The 23,883-nt window shown below is 43.9% G+C and overlaps 1 protein-coding gene across 9 annotated transcripts in view; it reads left to right on the top strand.

The window, feature by feature from the left end:
- Positions 1-23,883, top strand: part of NFATC2 (nuclear factor of activated T cells 2) — a 94,995-nt gene that overhangs the window by 38,175 nt on the left and 32,937 nt on the right. For all 9 annotated transcript variants that reach the window (XM_068700289.1, XM_068700286.1, XM_068700287.1 and 6 more), the window contains exons 6-7: positions 8,763-8,903; positions 23,089-23,144. In XM_068700289.1, the coding sequence (XP_068556390.1) occupies positions 8,763-8,903; positions 23,089-23,144 (197 nt within the window). The remainder of the gene's footprint in view (positions 1-8,762; positions 8,904-23,088; positions 23,145-23,883) is intronic.

Raw genomic sequence — 23,883 nt, 5'->3', positions numbered from 1 at the left:
TGGGGACCTACTTGGGTGGGGAAGCTCTGGATGTGACTTTTACATCCACTGTACAGATAACCAGCAAGGGTCCAGAGCAGGTGGACGGGCCCTGGTTTATGTGTGAGCCCACCGATCACACCCATTATTCCAGTCTCCTACAGTAAAAGCAAACACTGCTTTCAGAAAGAGTGAGCTAGGCATTTCTAGTACCCACAACAGCACACTGTATTTGTGCCCATCATCAAAGAGCGTTCAAGCAGAAATCCGGTCACGGTTTACAGAATAAGATCACATTTTCCGAATGGTATTGTGCACACCTAATTTGCCTGTGCAATGACTGCTATTTGCAACGGCTTATTTAAGATGTCTAGGCACTTATTCTGAGATGTGTTTGCTTTGATGAGTCCTAGAGGCATAAAAAACAAAACAAAACAAGAGTCATTAGTTTGTGGCTTATTTATAAGTTTATTATAATCAAATTGAAATTAAGAAAATGTTGGGCTGCTTAGCAGACAACAAAGGACATATGAGAACTGTGCTTTTCTGAACTCACGGAAATAGAGTATAAAGTGACCTGGAGAAGTAAGCCTCTTCCATTTAGAATGTATGTTACATATTTACGATGTTTTTGCATTTCACTTGCACTTCCTGATCGCAGCCTGGTTCTAGGAAGATGGTTAAAAACATTAGTTGGTTCAGCCAGCGCTAGTAATGCAGGCTAAATCACACTAGAGATGGTAATCTAACTTGCTCACAGGTAGTGCTCAGATAAGCTCAGGAGACCTGCTGATGAGCCCTGGTGTAGCAGAAGGAGCACGCTGGGACTTCAAGACATTTTGTCCTTGCATCCCATCTCCCCCCTTTCTGTGCTGCTGGGATTCTCTGTTTCATCACTGTTTGCTTTTCACTTTTTTGACATAGCCCCTTGGGAGCCCAAGCCCCTGGAGCCTCTCTCCTGAGATCTCTCCTGTCTGGTAGCCGTTAATAACATCCCACTGGGAAAGCCTCAGTAAGTAGCAGCTCTAAGATAAGTGGCCTCACCAGTGGGGTTCCCTCGAGAGCACTGTTGCTACCAACAGAACATCTGAGTGCTCTCCTCAGCAGAAGCAGATCCCAGCTAAAAACTCCCACTGGTGTCAGCAGATCATTAGCTGCAATGAAGCAAGAACTGCAAAGTATCTGCTTTTCTAGGGGGCAATTTGGTTCCACCTCATCTGTGTCACATTCAGCACTTGACAGGTTTTAGGAGGGGATTTCACAGGTTCAAAGAATCATCCGGAGCAAGTTCCTCCCCAGGCAGCTGTGTGGGAGGACCATGGAGGTGCTATGTTGTTAAATGATCAGTTATGCCTCAAAATGGACCTCATATCCAGACATGCCTGCACACTCAGCAGCTTGCAGCTTTTCTCTCCTTTTGCCTGTTGATTCACTCTGAAGCCACTGAGGACACAAAGGCATTTCAAAGTCCTCTGATAATTGTAGCAACAGGCTATCACTCAAGTCGGGATAAAAAAGCCAATGTCTTTGAGGTGTGGTGCTGGAAAGGTGAGAAAAATCTCTTCTCCTGGTCGTTGTTCCACACTGACACCCTGAAATGGCAGCAAACCCACAGGAGCTAGGTGAGTTGTCCCCATAATCTCAGTCACTGGGGCTGTGCAGCATCATGCAGCGTGGCCCCGCTCCCTGCCTCTGCATGTCTGCAGGGTTATTCCTGCTGCAGCTGTACGTGTCCACATGCACATCCCTGACTCTGAAGATGTGTTTTAGGCATATGGTTAACTCATGAGGGTGAGCTTTTGCGGGGACAGGCAGGGCTCACTCTGAGCCTGGTGCAGAGGCAGGGCAAGAAGTGCTTCAGCAGCACAGTGCTTGCTGTGTAGAAATGACTTGATGCCTCAAAGACAGCGGCTTTTTTATTCCTACCTGAGTGATAGCCTGTTGCTACAATTATCAGCAAGTGCTTGCACGCAAGTATCCTGCAGCCTGCCCATAAAAAGCAGGTGCTGCTCAAGCATAAGCATCTTCGATCTGAAAACTTGCTAGAAATGACCTGAAGTCTGAGTCTAAATGTGAGTTCTAATCTCTCAATGTCTTGAAAATATAATTAGAACTAAACAGTTTTCAATCACAGTTCTTTGGTGCCAAAATACAACATTGTCACCAGCACGGCAGTGTGTCTGAAATCTGAGTGGCTACCACACAATTGCTAACACGCAGATGCTGTGACACAAGGGATTGAAGGGTTACAGAGTTAACCTGTCCATTCACATGCAGCCCTAATAAAAAGCGACTCAGTGAATTGCCGCAGAGGGTTTTTGGTATTTGCAGACCTGATCATTATTCTCAAACCATTCAGACAACATCTGCAATATTAGTTCTGTTTGTTTCCTTGCATTTGCTGTTCAGTGTGAGATGAGGCTCATTTCTTGGTGAGTATCAGTGGAGTCAGGTCTCTACTCCTCAGCTGAAATATTCATGGAGCAGGAAAGAAGCAGCACTGAAAGGATTTCAGAGTAGCCACATCAGCACCTGTGAGGCTGCCTGGTTTATTCCATGCTGCTGGCAACCAAAAATCACTCTATGCAAATATCTTTAAGATGTGAATGTAGGATGAGGAGTACCACTCATACTGTGTCACAGGTTTTATTCTAATGGATTGTGTGCTTAAAGCTTCCCAAAGTGTCTCACAGTTCATGTTTCATATAATCCATGTTTGCTGAAACTAAACTGCTCGTGAATGGCTTAAAATGCAAATGATGGCACTTGGCATGAGAGAGAGAAAGGTTCTAAAATCTTGTTCTTATAATAGATATTCCACGGTGGTAAAAGCAAAACAAACAAACCTTATTACTAAAGAACAGTGTGTCCATCCGAGGAATTTAAAATAGTTTCTGTTATTGACAGTATTTTGTTCCACTAAATTGGGTCAAATATCTTATTTCCCTTTAATCAATTTCCCTGGAAGTTTCCTTTATTTTTCTCTCCTTCTAGTAGATTTTCCCATCGTATTAGACAATCTGAGCCTATGATACTTGACACATTAATAACTACAGAGGAAAGAGCTAGTCATCTAAAAGAATGTTGTCTTGGCAAAGTTGCTTTTCCTCGGCCATGAGTTGTGCTGGTTGGAATACAACGGCAGGCAACAAGCAGGTCTGGTTTACTGAGATAAAAAAGCAGAAGCAAATGGTCTGTTTGCACCTGAGAGGTGCCCGCTGCAATTTTAATCAGAAGCAAGATTATTATGAGAGTAGCATGGTTTCCAGATGAATTAAAGGAATTCCCCCTCCCCTTTCATTTCAACTTCAAGACAGCCATGCACTTTGCCATAAATACAGTTGACACAAAACCTGGTGCCTTTCCTAAAGTAAAATTTCTCTCTCCTAATTTAAAGCTAATTCTGACAACTTTTGCCACTTTTAATGTGCTACTAAAAGATTTTAACCTGGAAAGTCTGTCAGAAGGAAAATGCTCATCCTTTTTGCAGTAGTGCTGCTGGTAAAAGCAAGCGACCCAGCTTATTACGCAGACCATGGGTTTCTGAGCATAATTTAAGCTCAGCAGATCTCCTCCACAAGGGATTAAAGGGAAATGCTGTGCATACCCGCAGAGATGATCGACAGAGAAGTGAACCGAGGCCATGGTTTTCCTGTCATTAATCACATGCTGCTTTGGTGAGCTGGCTGCAGTTCATAGAAAGCATCATACTTATCTGACACTGCTGCCATCAATGCTTGTCACTCCTCCTTCGCAAGGGCATCATAAAATAAATTATGTGCAGGGAAGGAGGTGGAGAAAAGCCCTCTATTTTTGGTGCTTTTTTCTTGGATGGCTCTGTACAAACTGCTGATTAAGTCTTGCTGGCGACAAATTGGAAACTGTTGTCATCCCATATGGGGGTTCTTCTTTTGGTAGCATTTGAATCACATTTTCAAGGTTTCACATCACAAGGGCTGGATATTTGCTTTATTTCCTTGATTCTCGGTTAAGCCTTCCACTCCCCAGTACTCCTACCAGGAGGTAATCCTTCCAACTCTCCAATTAGGAGGTTGTTCCTTGAGGGGGTGTGTTGCTGGTGCCTGCCTACCTGCTAGAGATGCCTCCTCTCCTTGGTCTGCACCCAGCTCCCACGCTGCAGCTCCCCAGCCTGTGCTGCTGTGCCCACCCTGAGAGCTCCGGGTGCTTCAGCAAGTGATGAATGGGATCAGAGGCTCCCAGGACGTTAACGTGTTGGACAGGCACTGGGCACAGGAGCACTGCTCCTATCAGTCCTGCCGCAGGCGAGCAGTTCATGGTAAATAAACATAGTGTGACAGGAGGAAAGAGATATTTACTTTGGCTCATTAAGGTTTGCACTGAGGTGGAAGAATTAATCCCACAACAAATTATGCTGCTGTTAAGGCTCTGCTATTGCTTCTAGGGTTTGGGATTTCTTTTTTAGCGTCAGGCAGCTCTGCTTGCCCTTCTCCAATCCAACAGGAATCAGTCGCTTGAGCCAAGAGCCTCTGGGGGTTTGGAAAGACATGTTAGGGGCAGTGAGTCACGGCTCAGAGGCTTCCAGAAAGCTGGGTGAGCCCAGGACAGGGTGTCCAAAGTGAGACCTGGACATTTGGCCTGGGGGGGACCGCTGTGCTGGGATGCGAGTCCTGACACCCCGCCCCCCTTCCCCCTCTTTTGAATATCCAAGTTTTAGTTTACTTGGCTTGTGAGGGCAGTTAGAGGCAATTAGAGGTAATGCTAGCTTTGTCCTTGCTGCGCTGCAGGTGGTCCTCAGTCCTGCTCCTTGTGACCACCCAGAATATGATCTCTCCTGAACTGCGCTCAGCTATGGAGTCAGTTATAGGGACAACACATCGATTTAAGCTCTGGATCTGGCGTTGCAGGTGTCAGGTGGCATGGAGCAGCTATTCTTTGGCCTCTACTTACACGGAAGTTTGCATGGAGGCCTTCAGTCAGTCCACAGACTAAGACATTGAGAAGCTGTGCTAATACCTGGGGGCTATGGAGTGTCTGCTCTGCAAGCGACCGTCAGACCTGCTGCTCTGTGCAGAGTTCACAGCCCTGTTCCTCCTGAGAGGCAGATCATGTAAATTCCCTGATCTGGCTCTTGCTCTTATTGTATGTGCAGGGAGAAAGATTGCCTAGACGGTTCCTCTCCAGAGGCTGTTAAGATACATTTAGCTTCAGTTAAGACTCCTCATAAAACGAGTCAGCCTTTGGGCAAGACAAGGCAGTGCTTGGAAGCCCTCCAAGCCGGTGGAAGGAAACACGATGCTCAGGCAGGGCTGGAGCTGCTCATCAAGGGGACGCGTGGAGGAGCACTGATGGGGAGCAAGAGGGGCTCTCGGGCAGAATTGCGATTCCCTGAGGGGCACGCACAGGTAACACTCCCCTGGGGAGAATTTGCAGCCACAATAGTTGTATCCAAGTAGTCAGTTGTCTCAAAATATCCCTTTTTCTTCCTCGAAGCCCAGTAACTTCTGCCAAAAAAGGAATGATTGTAGGTGCTGTGAGCAGGTGGGAAAGCAAGAAACACCCTCTCCCAGCCTTGGCACATTTCTTGTGGTCAGCCTGCAGGCTTGTGCATCCCATGTGCATAATTCAGCCCACCAACCCAGATGTTTAGGCCATTTTTATGCTTCCTCCACCAGATGGTACAGGGATGGGGACCAAGGGGACAAGTCTCGTGGCCTGGCAGCGATGTGCAGGCCCCTGGGTGCTGTGGGCAGGGGAGGAGGTGCAGGGGCCACATCCCTTCTGGCTGGGGGTGCCTGGAGGTGGTGCAGTGGCTGGGACAGCAGCTGCTTTTCTCTCTCTCATGTCACTGTGCATATTGTGTTTCTTGGCACTGTGCATCCATGACATCTTGATTTGCAGACAGTCAAATAAAATAGAAAAATAATGTCCCCTGTTAATAGGTTGACACACTGCTTCAGGCCAAGTGTGAGTATTTCTATAGCATTTGCTTTGCTGCCTTATGTCAGTAACTGTTGCTATTGAAAGTAAACACCCCAACTGGTTAAATCAACAGCGTTTTGTTTATTCAAAGCTCATAAACTCCAGTAGCTGTAGGTCACTTTATGAAGTGCCAACCCCTGGGGGAAGAGAAGGAATAGTGTGAAATTATTGCATGCAGTCCACCCATCGTGAGCCTTAGAGGAAGGGGATTTATTGGCAATTAATATTTCTTGCAGAGAAAAATAAAGTGATCCTATTGAGGCAGCTCCGTGCTGAACCTTGAGCCTCCTTTCTAGTGAAAATGGGAAATAGGGGGTCTCCTTGCAGACCTGGGAGAAAAATAAGATCTTGGAAAATGAATTTTTTTAATTTTTATATTTTTTTACAAAATGGTTTGCAAACCACCCAGTGGGAGAAGAGTGCAGACAAAACATGCAGGAGGAAGCCTGATGCTCAGTAGGTACCCGAATTCCTCCACCTTTCCCATTAGCATGATGTCTGCACTGTGAAACTCACTGTGAAGATTTCTAAGTGACATTGTTCTGCTGCACATCTGAAGCAGATGTGGGTTTTTACACCTATGGGCGTGACTAATTCTGGGCCTGGGTGAAAGCACTTCTGGAGATGCCAGTAGCCTGCTTGTGCTGTAGCTGTGCCTCAGTGTAGCTTTGCACCAGCCTGGCTACCGCTGGCCAGCATGGGGCTGCATCAGGGAAGCCCCAGCGCTCCTCTGCCCACTGCAGGCTTCCAGGCAGCGCTGCTTGGCTGCCTGGCTCAGCTGGGGATAGCAGCAGGGTTTGGGGTTTCCAAGGAGCTGGGAGGCACAGGCTCCCCAGTGAGCATGCTGTCCTCCCCAGCTCCCTGGTAGGTTGCAGCATACACAAACACTGCGCTCTATGGAAGTTGGATAGAGACTTGGTTTTCGGCAGTGATTTCCAACTTGCCTAGTTCCAGATGTATTTCAGATGAGTCAGATGGTTATTTCCAGGCTAAAATTTGTCCTTCCTCATCCTGAAAAAGCCTTGAGAACCACTGGTCAGTGGGATGTCAGGTACAAAGCTCTCTATTGAGACACTCAGTCTGCAGGAGACGTAGTTTAATCTGCAATTTTGACAATTTGGGACGCTTTCGAAGTGAAACTTGTGGGTTGAATAGGAATAAAGAGCATTCAGGGCAAAGTTTAAATACATTTTCTCTTGAGTGTTGTAGACATGGTTTTGGTTATTGCTATTTACTTGTAAGCCTTTGAGGTTACAAACCTTTGTGATAAATCCAATTATGAACTCATCAAAAGCGTGAGTATTTAGGGATAGGAATTAATCATGGAGCCATGTGAAAGAAATTAGCAGCTTCTGTGAAAATAATCTGAATATATATTCTTAATTGGCAGTATCTTAGCCCAGCTGTTGTAATATATTTGAAGGGAACAATGAGTCATAAGGTTGTTTTAAATAGATTTAAAAATGCCTCTCAAACGGCAGAAGAAAGTTACGAATATTGATTTATCTGTATTTCTAACAAGACAAAAAAATAAATTGTTCCCCTCTCCCACAGACACCTGTCTACAGGGTTTAACGTTTACGTTTTCCCACCAAATGCCCCAGCTTTGTTTCTGATGCAGTGACAGAGTTTGTGCAGCTCTTGCTGCAGCCAAGAGCCGTTGGATTTTCGGCTCTCTGAAGGCTGCAGAGCAGTAAAAGGGTGCCTGGACCGCAGCCTTGCCTGTGTGCGAGGGGAGGCCCAGCACTGGACATATAGGTTAACGTTTCTTTGGTTTTGGCTCAGCGGTGAATGGTGTTCAGTGAAGGGAAGACACAAACCCTCGAGGTCTCTTGGGAGCAGGCTCTTTGTCAGAGAAAGTTAAAACCCAGCCAAGGCAGATGTTAAATAGATGAGCGGCATCCTCTGGAGGCCTTTCCAGTTGGGGTGGATGAATCTGGAGGAGTTTGAGTGCAGGTCATGAACTCGCAGTTCACCAGACCCAAATTGCTGCCCACCTGGTCTGCTCGCAGGGAAGCTCCTGATATTTTCCAGCTGTTTATGTTGCAGGGAACAATTCTCGCATCTTCACTTTCTTTGCCTCCTGCTGCTTGTTAGTGAAGAGTTGAAACAGGATTGTAGGGATGGTGACCAGGACTCTCCAAAGTTTTCCTGACCATGTAAATGGCCGTTTTAATGGGATGAGAGGACCATAGTGGGAGAAATGGTGCTGTCCTGGTTTTCTGGCTGAGGAGAGAAAGAATAATAAAGCTGGGGGCTGCTTGTACACACCCGGCTTTGTGATTGCCCCTCTGGTTGTGTGTGAGGCCTGCTGTGTGCACATGGAGACGTGTTGGCAACCCGACTGTGCCAGGCCCAACACTGGGCCTGGTCTCTGTGAGAAGCATTGGGCTTTTGTAGAAAGGGTTTATTTTTATTTTTTTTTCTGAAGGAATTCAGTGTTATTCAGTGGAATCCTCTCTGCAGGTGGAATTTTTGGGCTCCAGGACTGTAGTGTGCCTGCACTTGAAAATTTGGCTATTTATTTGGAAACAGACATGGGCAAGTTCCAGCTCATTCATCCAAGCTGTCCTTTTTCAAGGACAAGGAGTAAGGCCAGCACAGCTGAATCGCTGCAGCCAGCTCCTGAATGTTTCCAAATAAAATGCCTTGAGTAAGTTTATTTTTCCCTCTCAAACCTAAATTTAGCACCCTGGAGGAGCTGCTTTGGCAGTCAGTGGATGGTAACGATGACAAGATCGATCTGTGGATAGTTCTGGGAAGATTTGGAAAGTGCTGGTAAAACAGAGTTGATTTCATTCATGTCTGTATTTTGTCCACAGCCCAAAGGTCTGCTCATGAACTTCCAATGGTTGAAAGACAAGATATTGACAGCTGCCTTGTGTATGGAGGACAACAGATGATTCTGACCGGACAAAATTTCACAGCAGAGTCCAAGGTGGTGTTTACAGAGAAAACTTCAGGTAGGGCATTTTTTTTTCTCACTTTTCCTAATGTGATAAGGCAAACCTGCAGTACTGTTGTGTCTCATGATACTGTTCTAAGATTTTTGCTCGTGAGTAACTCTACTCCAGTGAGTAATCCCATTCAAGTTCTGCTAAGTAAAACCAAATTTTTTGAGGTAACCTTGTGAGTAAAATTACTCCTGGGTGCTCACATCTGCATTGTCAACCTTGCAGACGCTGTTGGAAAGTAAATCAAAGCCATGTCATGGGGAAGGTTCACAAGAATATAGACATTGGGAATCAGCAGAAAAAGGGTACATTATCAAAGAAATTAAATGACTGTTACATGTACCCTTTTGCTTATTTAATCTCATGTTTTGTGAACTTTACTGTAGAAATAATAATTGAAATGACCATTTTTGTTGAAGTGAACTACAGGCAGAGGTTGGGGCTTCTGCCCTTAGAAGTCTGTGAGAGAAAAACGTGTGTAATATGTATTTTGATATCAAAGTAAAATTATTGTTATACACATATTGAGACATGAGAACACATCACTGCATCTTCCATATTTTTTCAGATATTTTTGACATTGATAGTTTCCACATTGATAGTTTTCACATCACTTCTTATAAAGAACCCTTTTAAGCATAAACAGAAATATATATTTCCCCACAGTGTGAAGGGAAACAGTGCCTCCACAGGCAAATGAAATTCAAGGCTGTGAAACATGCTGAGATTAAATGGAAAATAATCCAAAATGTCACAAAACACATATAAAACTATATTTTATTGACTAAGGGCCTGCTTCTGTAAAGCTTCTTTCTCTTTCAATTATCCCCAGACAGGCAGCTGCACAGCTCTCTGAAGGATCTGTCTCTAACTTTACCACATACCCCTGAAACACATAATCAAAATTTGCACTGCTTCCATGTGTACAGGTTTGCATCACCTCAGCATTGCCATTGCAAACTGAGGCATCAGGTTAAATCATGCAGCTATCTAAGCCTATGCACACACATGCATCTGTCCTACTGTCTGTGCAGATACAACCATGTACACCAGGTACATGAAGAACTCACAGAAGGAAGGCTCAGACTGTAGCAAAACAAATCAAATTCAATTCAGAGGGAAAAGTTCCCTGTTATAGCACAATACTATTTTTTTTCCAGTAGAGCTGCATGTTTTAAAATACTTTTTGCCAAATTTTGGGGGTATTATTGCTAGCTCTTGAGCAATAACAAAGAGGGAATGACTAGCAGATTACAGATTATCTCTGTTCTCTTTTCATCTTGGCTGTTTATTTGCTTAACTTGCACAGAGCCAGTACAAGATGGTCCCAAGCCCTAGTTGGTGTTGGATGAATATAAATAATAGGAATAATGACTGGTTACTGGGAGTTATTTAGTTGCCTAGCATCACCTCTACTGCCTTTGCTGAACTCTATTTATTGTGTTTTCACAATGGCATGCCGTAATAAATACCACTTGATTTCTGACCCAAAGAATACCTTACCCTAGAAAATATGCTTAACATGGTCTAATGATTCAGGTGGGCGGAAGAAATCCAGATTTTCTTGTTTACAGGTGGAAACACAAACAAATGCATTCTGCTGTAGTTAGTTACCTGTTTACTTAGAGCAGAATTGTTTCTTTTCTAATATCATAGGCACACAGGCATTTCCTCTCACCTCACTAGGCAGTATGTGTATTTTATTGGATTTCTTAGGGCTTTTGCAAAATGACATTTGTTTCTTTGTAAATGGTCTAGGCTTGTTTAACTTACCCTTCATTAGGCTTGATTTTTGTATTTGGAATAATGTGCTCTGCAAGGATAATAACAGCATCCAGGGATCAGAAAAGCATCTTGCAATATGAAAGGCCAGACTCTGCCATCCTTTAGTCTGGTTTGTTTTAGTGAGACAAAGGACTCTGCGGTACAAAAGAGCAGCAAGAGTAAAAATAATAATAATAATAAAAAAAAGTAACAGAGCAATTTTATTTAAACTTCACAGTCCCTTTGCATTGCTGAGAAAACAGACTGTTCCTAAGTTTTCTGTCAGTAAACTAAGGCAGAGAAAGCCTAAGCAATATATCCAGTGACTTGCAAGAAGGGATTTAAGAAATAGCATCACCCAAGTGAATAGCATGTGCGTGGTTTATGGGGTAATGCTTTTGGCAAAAAGCAGGCCAAACATTCATGTATGTGGGCATCAGCTGGTGAAGTGGGGGAACAAAAAGTGTGCTGGAGGTCCCCCTTTCTTCCCACAGCTCCAGCAAGCCACGCTATTTCCCAGCAAAAAGGAGAGCTGCTAGGCCACTAGGCCTCTGAACTGTGAAGATTCTGATGAGCCTGTGCAGTCAGAGCAATTTTCTTGGCACCCTTTCTTTCCTTTTAAGACCATGTATTAATTCCTTCCCACTGTGCTGCCACTGTTCCGTCGATGTCAGCGAATCGTGAAGGTGCATGGGAACATGCTTGGCAGCCCGCAACGGTACCTGTCCCAAGAATGTTTTGCAGTAACTAAAGGAGATGATACACTAAAAAAGAGGTAGCTCTTAATGCCATTTCGAGGAAACATCTGAAATGCCCAGCCCCTATTTCCATATGAGAGCAGAGAAGGCTTTGGCTGGAACAGATGTTAGAAAGTAAAAAGAACAACAACATTTTCCACACTAAATCTAAAGCTTTTCTTCACTGCTGGGGAAACTGCATTTTTTTGTTTCTTTTTTTACCTCCTGGTAGTGGAGAGCCATGGCTTATCCCAGTAGCAGTGCCCAGTCTGGAGCAGAGATTTGCATGCTGGTGTTCCATATCCTGCACTGCTCCCTGGCCACCTCTGTGGTCAGTCTCAGGCTGCTGGGTTTTGGATAAATGGTTGGCATACGGGGAATTCAGAGGGTGGGAGACCTGATTCAAGGCTTTGGTCTGGATGAGAAGTGTGTGCATGCTGGTATATAGGGTGTCTAGGGGACTCTGCGCCATGCTGCAGGTCTGATAGCTCTGTGTGTCCATACACCATTTTATAATGTAGCAATACCTCTTGCAGATACACCATGAAGTGCTTTTAATATGAAGATTGCTTTCTTTAATAGGTGTACATTTAAGGCAAGAAACATTAAAGCTTATCTGGATATGTAAGTCACGCAGGGGCTGATGTGACTTCAACTGACTGCAGTAGATGGAGAATTAAGCCTTTGTGCATGGCTTGTAGAGGTCCCAGAGAGCCTGAAAGTTAGGATCTTACACACCTGGGACCTTCAGCTTCTCCCTTTATAAACTGTAGACTATTTTAATTATTACCGTGGCCTTACTTAGTCATTGTTGCATTAGACTGCAGGAACACAGAACAAAAAGGGCTGGTTGTGCAGCCCACTTCTCAATTAGAAACATCACTGGGTGGAAGGAGGAGGTGGATATTGCACTCACCTCGGAGTGCTTGCTCGCTGCAGCTCCCATCTGCACAGCAGTGTGCAGAAAGCTCTGATAAGCTGCTCAGCAGCAAACTAAGCCACAATAAACATTCTGGTGGGTGGATAGCATGCGTGACCCTGCCATTGTCGCGTCCTCTCCTAGCTCGCAGCACTGCCCCGGGGAGCCTCAGAAAGAATTGTACCTCTGTGCAGGCAGGAAGATGCACCACCTCTGGGGCAGCACAGTTTTCTCTGAGTTTCGTTTTAACAGCTCACAAGCCTTGTCTGTGCTAGAAAGTGGTGTTTGATTTCCCACTTTTGACACCACTTTTAGCTCTACCAGTAATGGCAAGGGAGAGAGCAGCAGTGTGGAAAAGCATCTGATAGGTTTCAGCATGTTGTGCTCTGCAGAGGGCCTTGGCTAGGCTTGTTTGCCTTGTGTTTAAGATGAGAGGAGCAAGACATTTATTTATTTATTTATTTATTATTTCCTCCCCTAAAAAAAACTCAGTGCAGTGAGATGTTCTGTTCACTGTTTCACAGACACTCTACCATCTGGGTGTACCTTGAACCTGGGGTCTGGATTAGTGTCTGCAATGAGCCGGGTGCTGAGGTTGAAGTCTCTGTGACTTACACAACTGAGTAAACTGCTCTTGGGGCTCACAGTTGTAAAAATTAGGTTTCACCCTTCAGATGAATGCTCAAAACATACTTCATTTTCCCCTGGATTTTGTAGGCAATTCTTCACTTAGTATTAGTGACAGAGAGAAATGTAGAACTGTTCATACTTGTGACCAAAATACAACTTGCTCCTAAGAACAATAATGAATACTTTTTACTTCTCTATAACATATACATATTTTCCACTAGAAATACCTGGAAAATAAAGAATATTCCCCAAATTACACTGGGCTGTCATTACGCAAATAGCTGCCTTTTTGTGTTATACTAAAACTAGTGCAATTAACTCGCCACCAAGAAGTCTGTAAAAGGCTCATTTTAGGCTTGCGACAGGAAATGGCAGCAGGAAGCGAACTGAAGGGGCTGGAGCTCAGTGCTTTGTCTGTGAGCAAGGGGATAAAGCGCTTGTGTTTGAACTGCTGATGACTAAATGACATTAATTTTCTTAATGATAAGGTTTACCAACATGCAAGCATTATAGTTTTAAGTTCTTTTTAAGGTTACTTATTTTTGATGATCAGTTGTAATCTTCAGCTGCTGTAGGGCAGGGGAGCTCACGAATTAGAGTCAGGACACAAAAGCAGAGTTGGGTCCAAGGAGTTAGATCTAAACTCAGAGAAACCTAACTGAGCGCATCTGAATAAAAATAGGTCAGGGGAAGCAACTGGATGGGATTGTACAGGGAGAGGTTTGGACGTGCATGTATTCTTTCAGTTTAGATCTGGAAAAGAGAGCTTGGAAAGCAGTCCTGTGGCTGTTAAGGGTTTTGAATATGCTAAAGGTCAAGGGTGTTAGTTAGGGCCTGTATCTTACAATGCAGTAAAAAAAGAAAAAAAAAGGTTTGGAATCCCCCTTCTTATTTGTTTTAATTATCACGTAATAATTTGTAAATCAGATGCAGTTGGTTGCATTCTGTTTATTCCCATTTGTGTACTGGTTACTGCTGCTGAGCTGTGAGTGATAGAGAAGTTTCGCGTTGGTCCAGGAGAAAAGTGCAAATGGACTGTGCTTTCCCCTGCCAAACTCTTATGGTGGCCACATGGACATCATGAATCATCGCTAGGACAATGTGGGTGGTGGAGGAACAACCCAAACAGAAAGCGTACATCTTTGGAGTAGATCCACCATAAATCTTTCAATTCAGCTACACAGCGTAAAGAGAGGAGGTGGTGCTCTCTGCACCCTTTGAACTGATGCAGCTGTCAAGGGCGCTGAAGCATGGCCACTCAAAGTCCATTTAACTAAAATAAATCCTTCCAGCCTCTAGATTCAAGCAGTGGAGTTCTACTTTCTTTGTCCCTTGAGTTCCTTTATGTGTCTGTCTGTCACCTCAGGGATGTTTTTATGACGGTGGTTTCTTAGGATGCTAATAAGTAGAGCAGGTGAGCGTACTTGAACATCTGCCAGTTTCAGGAGACCTCAATGCAGGGCACTGCTGTGTTCAGTGTGCACACCCGTCTGCACTGGGGATTGGTGTCCATGGCGAGTTGAAACTTTCATCTGCACAGTGTGCAAGAGGTGGGCTCTCGCTGCATGTCCACCTATACTAACTATACTAACTGTTGGGTTGTGTGTGCAGAAGCACCTATGGTTTTGCCATGGCTTGCCTATCACTGAAATAACAATACTGACAATAACTCTTCTAATGATATCTGTACTTTACACTGTCTCTCTGATTTCCAGCACTTCTGTACATCTCTCATTGCAGATGTGCTTTATTTTAACTCTGGGCAAATCATTTATTTGAAATATATTCCTTTCAATTCTAAAAGAAAACAAACAGGGATTGTTTTGTAGGTATTTTGCTCTCAGACTTGCACTTTTCAGTATTCCTTTTGCATTGCAAGCTAGCAGATTTTGAGATTTACACTCTCTAGAAAAATTCTTGTTTATAAAGCACAAGAAGTTGGACCCAATTATGCTATCAATCTGAGTCCAGAGTCAGTGCTGCTCCAGACCCAGGAGTCCCAAGGCACATACTGGCTGACATTTTATTATGAGTGAAGCCCTTACTGCATGTTCTTATCTGTGCAGTAGATGCCTTTTACAGCCCATACTTGTAATTGTGTAAGTTGATATGTATCTGCTTGAAGTCAGTCAAATGACTTGGAGTATGAGGCAGTCTTCTGGACAAGACAATTTGCTGTAGAAAACTGTGATGGGAAGGCATTATGACACGTATAGTGTGAAAAGAAGGTGGCTTGTGTGTTGGTTTTGATAATAGTGAGGAACCAGGGTTGAAGATTAGAATCTTTTGTGGGAGATGTGAAAGGAAACTGTAAGACTGGCAAGAGTAATGTTCCCCTATTCTGTTATATCAAGTCTGAAACTTCTCACCATGCCCAAACAGGGAACTAGATGCCAGTTAGTAGTCTGACAATTTCGTGAATGATCAAAAAAAATGTCCTGGGGAATGCAAAAAATAGCAAACTATTTTCAACAATTATCTCTTTGAACTTAATGATGCAAAATTAATGATGCAATTTACTCAGACAAATTAAAGATAAAAGAGAAACCTAAAACATTTTAAAACTTTCATTTTTTCCTCATACCCGTCCAACAGAGATGTTTTCTGTCTGAATCCAGCAAATAACCATAAATCTTTCATGCAAGCTCCAAGCTCCAGTTCTCTCACAGAATTTCTAAACTAATGAACTGAAACAGAAGATTTAAGTTGTGGAGAATTGAGGGGAACAGGACTTATCTGAGAACCTGGATCCTAACTCAGTTACACAGACTGATGAACATCCCTTACAGTGTAGGTTTTTAAGGTATCTTAACCTGAAACAAAAGCCCAGCATCTGGGGAAAAAGCAAAGAAACAAACTACTGTGGTTTTCTTGTTTGTTTGTTTTTTATGGAAAAGCCTGAGGAAGAATGCACAAGTCTCTGGGAGTAGCTACAGAGTTAGCAAAAGTGAGAGTGGCACTGCAATCTGATATGATTCCATTCGTCTGCAACATGAAGTTCTGTAGACAGCATATGAACTATATTTGCTATCTTGCTCTTTCCTTGGTAGTTCGGACAGCACACACACACCACCGCTTTCTCTGCTCTGCTCAGTTTGTGGCTGGAGCCTAGCAGTTAAAGGTGGGTGCTGGATCCACTCCAAACTGACAGAGCGATGGATGGGACGAACCGGTAGAGGACATTATTGATCTCTGTGTTGAGAGGCACATCTGATTTTTACATTAGCTAAAGGTGATCACCTTACAGGTTAATCTCCTGTCCTTATTATGCCTTGCAGTGCAGCACATTGAAGTGGCTGCAAGGCAGAGTGGAGGACCTGCTTGGTAGTTGTTCATGCAAAAAGATGTCAGAACTGGAGAGGGTCAGGAGGGTTTTGTTTTCTTTGGGTTTCTGCTCTGTTTGCTCTTTCTAAGCAAAAGAGGAAGGCATACAGCAAATCCCATCATTCTGAAGAGTGACAAGTGTATAAAATCAGGCAGATCTGAGTTTTCTCGTTTTTGCTATGTAGACGAAAGGGTTTCAGGGTAAATGTGACACCTTCTGCATTTTCTTGATGTTGCTGATGAAAGCCCTGCAGATCTTTCTGCCCACAGGTTTACCCCGTGGCTGGAATGTGCTGCCTGCCCCAGGTGTTCCTGTAATCCCTCAGGACAATTGTTAGGCATTAAGCTGGGGATCTCAGAAAAACACTGCAAAACAGGAAAAAATCTAAGGATCACGCACACAAAAATGCAAAAGTGTGTGGCTGCAGAAACGGAGTTGCCATAGCTGTTAGAGACTCAGCGAGACAGGGTGGAATCCAGTGTTTTGGAAGGTTTCCCCGTATGACACAAGATTTTGGAATTTTACAGCTGGTAAATCCTTATTAACACAGGCAGCCACTACTGGCCTGGATTCCCTGGCTCACTGTTTACTATGGGGGCGCCTGGTGGAAGTGTGCCTGGTCCTGATTATTCAGCTTTGAATCTTAATTGTTTAAAGAGAATATTAAATAATAATAATAATTCTGGGAATAAACAAAAGGCAGAGAGACAAGCTCCCATCACCTGTTGACAGAAAATTGATCATGTAAAAAGCTGGCACGGGGAGTGGAATTCCCTATTCTCCCACTTAGTCATCACATCCTGGTGTGACTCATTTTATTACATGGAGGTTCCCAGTGGTTTTATTTTGAGACGAGCTTTTGTTTAATAATTTATACACAGACACACACAAACACACACGTATAATCTTTAAAAAACAACAAATCTATTTTGATGAATTGGCATAAGGAATTATTTGGAAGAGCTCTGGGATGACAGACTGCCCCTGCTGCTTCTCTGCTCAACTACTGTATTTATGTTTTATTTTAGTGTGGATTGAATTCCTCAACAATAGCTGGGGAGAACTCTTCTCTAGACTTGTTCTCACTGTGCAAAATGTCAGATTTGGGGCTGGGCTGGATGGCGGATGACTAATCCATTGGCCTTTTACCTCCCAGACCTTGACTTGTATCTTTGGCCTTGGTGACTCAAACTCACGTCCTCAGTAAAATGAAGGCACTGGCCTCAGCTCACCATAAACAGAGCTTCGCTAACTGCAGTGGGCAGTCTTGCTTCAGCAAGAAAAAGAAATCCACAGAAATCAGTCAGTGAAAAAGTCAATAGCTCTTCTTTTGCGAGTTGTAAATTCATTCTTGCTGTGTTTGCTCTAAAGTTTGAAAACCAGTCTGAAGTAAAAGCTTCAAAGGCAGCAACTGCTCAGGTGTAATGCTGAGCAACGTTGCACTGACGTGAAGCAGAACAACTTCCCAGCTGAAACCAGAATTCATCCCCCAAAAGAGCAAGAGATTTTGTGTGCGTTTTCCCCTGCCTATAAGGCTTCCACATCCCAGAGGTAGTGTCTGTTTTTCTGGAAAGCATTCGTTGTTATTAGCTTTGTTCTTGGGGTGGCTTAAAAAGACTTGCCTGTTTTCCAGATATGCCTGTCATGTACCGATAAAACCTCACGGAGATAATTGCTGTGCATTTTTGGAGGACTTTCCAAAAATCACAGTGAATAGGGACAATTCATTGCAAGCCCAAAGGGAACTCTGCAGAAATGTGATGTGAGGGCAGCTGCCCCACTGGCTACCAGGCTCCATTTCTTTGGGGAGCTCGCATGGTTTGCTGCCTGGGAAAAAGGTAACAGGTTGTTCATTAAGTAATTTGTGTAATGCTTGACTGAAAAAGCAATGTACATTTTCAAGCATAAAATCACATGCAGGCACAGAATCACATACAGAACCGGCACAATAGTGCACTTAGTCTTCAGTTGGAGAGAGCTGCAAAGAAAATTTCCTGAACTTCTCAGCCCATCAGTCATGCTTGTTCAAATAAAGCAGTAAGTTTGTTTCTCTGCTAGTTACTGACCCCAGAGTCATGAGTAAGGGATCGTGAATAATGTGTAAAGGCTGTAACTGGTTCAGAAAACCTTTAATTGGCTAATTAAAAAAAGCCCTATATGGGGCTGCAGAGAATCACCCAAAATGTTCCTAATGCAGACTGACGTTTTGATTTTCCCCAAAGTTTGAAGCAAGACTTTTGGTATGATCATGGTTTGAGCTAGAGAGGGTAGAATTACTTTCTTCCAACAACTCATTCATTCCTCCAAAGAGTGCTGACACAATCAGATCTCTCATCGGGGTTTAATGCTAAGTCTCATAGCCCTGAAGCAGCACAAAAATCTCTATTTCCTGAACATTTAACTGACCTGTGGTGTTAAAGACTTGCCAACTAAGACAAACCATTAAACGAGCAGGGAACCACAACAGTAAAAATATTGCGTGAGGCAGCCGTGGCTGGTAAGACCTCAGGGTCCACGTCCAAAAATATTTTATCATCTTGAGTGGAACTACCGCTCTTTTCAGAGACATGGATTGAATTCCCCGTTGGGGAGGTGGAATTTGAGGCACACCACACACGTGGACCTGGCACGGAGCTCCCACGTGATCGCTGCACATACCAGGGCATCCTTGCAGTGCTCTGGCTGGCACGTATCCCTCCCAGGACAGCCCAGCACACGCTCTCTGCATCTTTAAAATACTTCAGCAAAAATGATGCTGTTGCACTTTTGTAGTTTCCTTACTTCTCCACTGTTAGTGCAGGTTTAATTATACACAATAAGCAATTATCTGTACTTGTAGACTTTATATTAAGTTACCAGTAAAGCTGGGGATTAATCTTCTCTGTCTGCAAGCAGGGAGAGGACCAGTCATTTATCCCGTATGTGGCATGACAGAATTATGGGATAATTAAAGCCAGAATGGACCTCCGGAGGTCGTTGAGCCCAGCCTCCTGCTCAGAACAAAATGCACATGCGGCGTTTAGGCACCACCTGGGTCGCAACCCTGGTGCTGGAGGAAAGGGCCTGCTCCTGAGCATGCACGTCATGATGCTGTTTTTGTACCAGGTCCGTGCTCCACCATCGTATCAGCAGTGTGGTTTTTAGCACATCCTTACAGTAAAAATCACATTTTTGCTGATGACTTCCTTGAAACATTCACTTTACTTTTCCGCTCCCTCAAAATGACTCTTATTTATGCACGTTTAAAAAATTATAAATGTGCTGACAGTTTGGTGCAAGTTTTCTCTGTTCAAAATTTCCTTTAATTGTCCTACAGGTGGACCTTAGGATTCTTCTTAATTTACTCTTCCTGCTGTCTGTTAACTGTCTGAGTGGGAGTAATCAAAAGATTTACTCTTGATTATGGAAGGATAGGTTAAAGCAGAGAGGTATTTCTGCACGTGCCTGTATTTTTCATTTTATTCACAGCTTCCCGTATCCTTCTGCCAAAAGCTCACTGTAGCATGCCTGCCCAGAGGGATTAAAGGAAAAGCAAATACTGATTATCTCGAACTGAAGTTTGTACATTCATAACTATAAAAGTGAAGCAGTGAGACAGGTGGAGCCACATCATGATGGTTAAGCATAAAGGTCAGCAAGTAAGCTGCGGAGTGCTTATATTCAACAGGGCTTCGGAGCTTAAAGAACAGGGCCAGCGCTGCTGACAGATTTGTTAGGAACCTGTTTAGCCTGCTGCAAGCATGAATATATCCAGACAGAAGCATCCATCATCATTAGGATGATAACCCCAAATACATTTATTTCTAGTTCGGTTGGGTTTATTCTCGTTCTTAATCCCCCTAGACTTTGGACTCAGCCTAAACATCATTTGATTTTTATGGTTGGCTTCATTAGCTTTTAGTGCAATTTCAGTGGCTCAGTTACTAAACCAAATCAACTGTGATTGTGGTTGCATATGCTTCACAGGCCTCATGAGTACGGCAGATGACTTTGAGGCCTATTTCTCCTTTATTTTTTGCATTTTGGAAATCCTTTTGATTTCTACCTTCTATGCGAAGTTAGTGCTGCTGCATCTGCACAGCCTGTTTGAATTTAGCAGTACAGGAACAAAGATGAAAACATTCTGCCTGGAGGAAAAACACTGTCAAGTATTCCCACGTGGCTGGCCTTGCTGTCAGGACATCTTCATACTGCATTGCTTAGACTGCTCCTGATGCACGTCTCTATTACAGCTCTTATTTTGTCACATTTTCTGGTTTTCTTTTCCCACCTCTTCCTCAAAGGACTATAAAAATTTCTCTTTTGGGGTTGTTTTTGGGGATGTAAGGAGGTTCCTTAACACCTATTGTGATGGTCTCTTTTCACAAAAATCATCTCGAAGGGGAATCCCCCATTAAATATTAACTGTCCTGTCATCAGGCGGTGCATTTAGTATCTGCAGGATCAAAGCCACAGCCACCCACTCTCCCGAAGTGTTTACCAATCCAGCCACGGCTGAAGCATTAGCTGCATTAAGAGGGGCATGGATTTAACCTGGAACAGTCCAGAGCAGTGGCCGAAGCAAATGCCTATTATTAAATAATGGAATACTTTCCATTCATTTGCACAGCGGTCCTCTGGGATGTTAGGGCTAAACAGCAAACCAGGCGAGAGGCTTGCTGGCTCTAATTACACCGCTCGCTCTGGCCGTTCCTCCCCGCCTGCCGTCACCGATCCACATGCTAGCGTGGAGAAGGCAACTGACTCACAGGGGAGGGACTTGAGACGCTGAAAAGAGAGAAAAGTCAGAGTTATTTTGCGTTTTCTCTGCGCACCAAAATGCTGTGGCGGCACCGGAGCAAGGTGTTTGGACGTCACGCTGCAGCGGTGCTGTTTTGTCCGTGCGTGCAAGCAAGAAGGGACTGGGCAGGATTGGAGGGAGGGAGGGGCACACTGTAGGCAACTGATCCAGGGAAAACCTCCTCCTCCTTCTGAGTGTTGGGGGGCCAGAATGTAGCAGAGGTTTCTTGGGGATGGGACACCAGGGGAGGCACGGTCCTGCCAGGTTCACTGGGCATGCTGGGACCCGGGGACGGAGCGATGGAGTGTCTGTGGTGCAGAGCAGCAGCTTGAGTCCTTCTCCGGGAGATGCTGTCCCGAGAGCCAAGCACATCTGTCAGCTCATTGTCTGCGGAGCAGAGAACAAAGAGAAAGCAACAGAAAAAATGCAAAATGCATTTAAAAATACTCTTTCATTTCCCTTTTCGCCAGAAGCAGAAGTGCTTAAATAACAGAGGACAAAAGCAGCTCTTGCAGAATTTCCAAGAATCGGGAAAAATAAAAAGTCCTCTGAGAAGCGTTTTTATGAGCCTTTACCCTGTGCTGCCAGACCTGGGAAGCAGGAGGGGAACCCCCGCGATTCCCCCCCCTTTAACGCAAACACCAGCCCAGCGGCTGCGGTACTTCAGAGCCCGTCACTTAGCCTGGCTACGTGTCCCCTGTTTGTTTTAAAATCAAACTTTCAGAAAGGTACGAGGCGATGTTTTTTTTTTTTTTTTCCCATTGGTATTTTTCTTCTGAAAATGGATTGGCTAGAAGACTCAGCAGAATTTAAAATCAAAGGGGTAGAGATTAAAATCTAAAAAACCAATAAGGAAAGCATTGCTAAGAAATAGTTCTGGGAAGTGTGAGCGACAGTAGATTTAAGAAACCTTTGTAGCCAGATGAAGCACCCTGTCTGGGTACAAATGTCCTGTGACTGCTCACGTACTTACAGCACTGGGTTACTTTGGCATTACATACAAGGGGATTATATTTTATTTTACTTTATAAATACCATTTTATGTAACTCAGAATGGGTACGAGCTACAGTGTAATTAAGAGCAGGAAGACTTCCTGTGGGCTGGAGGCTGTTGTACGTATCATGAGGTGCTTTTACTCCAAGCCAGGTGATTATTTGGTCCTGTGCAGGGACTTCAGGCAGGGCTGCTGGTGGCTTTTCTGTAACAGCGGTGGCAGCACAGAGGTGCAGATCCACTGGTGGAGGTGCTGGGCTTGTTCCTTGATCAGAGGAGTTGTGTTGTTTGGTATCGTGTGCTGAGGTTTCATATTGCACATCTGAGAAATGAGTATCAATAGTGAGAAGGCATGCAAACAGAAATCAAGCATCCTACGTATCTGGTTTCCCAATTACGGCAAGAATCTGTCCCTGTTGAACTACTTCTAGAAAAACCTAAGCTCCGGTGAGAATTCAGAGCATCTGCCAGTTCACTGTGCACCAGCTCTACGAGTCAGCCCCAAAGTAGCTCAGTTTGCGTGCTTCAGTCTCCATGCAACCAGTGCCAGAGCTGGATTTCCATCTAGTCCTTTCCTCGCCTCTCCACCCAGCCTGTCTCCTACCACACCAGTGGGGAGCTGCGTTAGCCTGAAACAGCAAAACGTTTGCTGAGCCCCTGACCCACTATGACCATTAATGAGTTATTTGACCTTCTGGTGCCCTCCGTCAAGTAAATTTGGCTGAAATCAAGTCTGGCAAAAAGCAGATGGTGCACCTGTGCAGAATGTTTCATTCCTCGGTTTGCTTAATTTCTACATAAACATTTAATTTTAATATGTACGTAAGTCTTTTCCTGGCGAGAGAAGTGTTCAATGATGTGTTTAAATTAAATGCTGTTCCTTTTGGTTATAACTGGGAAGGTTCTTGAAATTAAGTAAATTTTGAGAGTTTTGCTGACCTGATGTCCTTAATTTGTCCTTGATTTTTTTTTTTTTACTTTTTAAGTCAAGCCTAATGATAAAAAAAAAACAGTTACATTAATACTGTCTGTAATATTCTTCCAGATGGACAGCAGATCTGGGAAATGGAGGCAACAGTGGATAAAGATAAGAGCCAGCCTGTAAGTATGCAAAACATTGGATGTCCTCTCGTTGAGCTCCTCAGACAGCAACTTGTATTCAAGGGATAGTTTTCAAAGAGCGTCTCAAAAGCAGAAAGAGCAGCTATCTGACTGCTGTGATGACCAAATGTCAAATGCTTCAGCAGTAGATGTGTTGGAAAAAGAAACTATTCATTTAGCAGTAACCCACAGCAAATTGAATAACTGCTAGATTTTGTGTTCATGCAGAAGACTCTATTGTATCAGCCCAGTTTTGAAAGAGTCCTCTGCAGGATGCTGGCTATACTGACTTCCTTTTGCCTGTATGGAAGTCTTGGGTGCTCTGTGCTGGGGAGGACAGGATTTGCACTATAGTATTTAAAATTAACATTGATCTTTCAAGGGAATAGGCCTCATTGTTCCCTTTGCTTAATGGGACCGTACTGTAGTTGTTCAGTGCATTTAGGAGCTAGCACTTGCATTGCCATGGGCCATGCCTGTCCTTGCGGAAGAGAATGAGACTCTTGCTGTTAATTTCCGTGGAAGCAGGATCCGGCTGTCTATAAGTAAGAAGCCTATAGAATAATCTAATTTATTCTAACACACGGAGGGAAATCTGCAATATTTGTTGCATTTGCCATAAGGAAATATTTTGTTGCATTTCCCATAAATTTAAGGGGACGGTTATCTTGGCAGTGGGCTGATCCCACTTCATTCACTTGATGGGAGTTTGCCAACAATACTTGTTTATCAAGCACAG

Source organism: Anas acuta, chromosome 16 (assembly GCF_963932015.1).
Source record: "Anas acuta chromosome 16, bAnaAcu1.1, whole genome shotgun sequence".
Taxonomy (NCBI): domain Eukaryota; kingdom Metazoa; phylum Chordata; class Aves; order Anseriformes; family Anatidae; genus Anas; species Anas acuta.
Note: the sequence above shows the minus strand (reverse complement) of the source record. Positions and strands in the feature narration are given on the sequence as shown.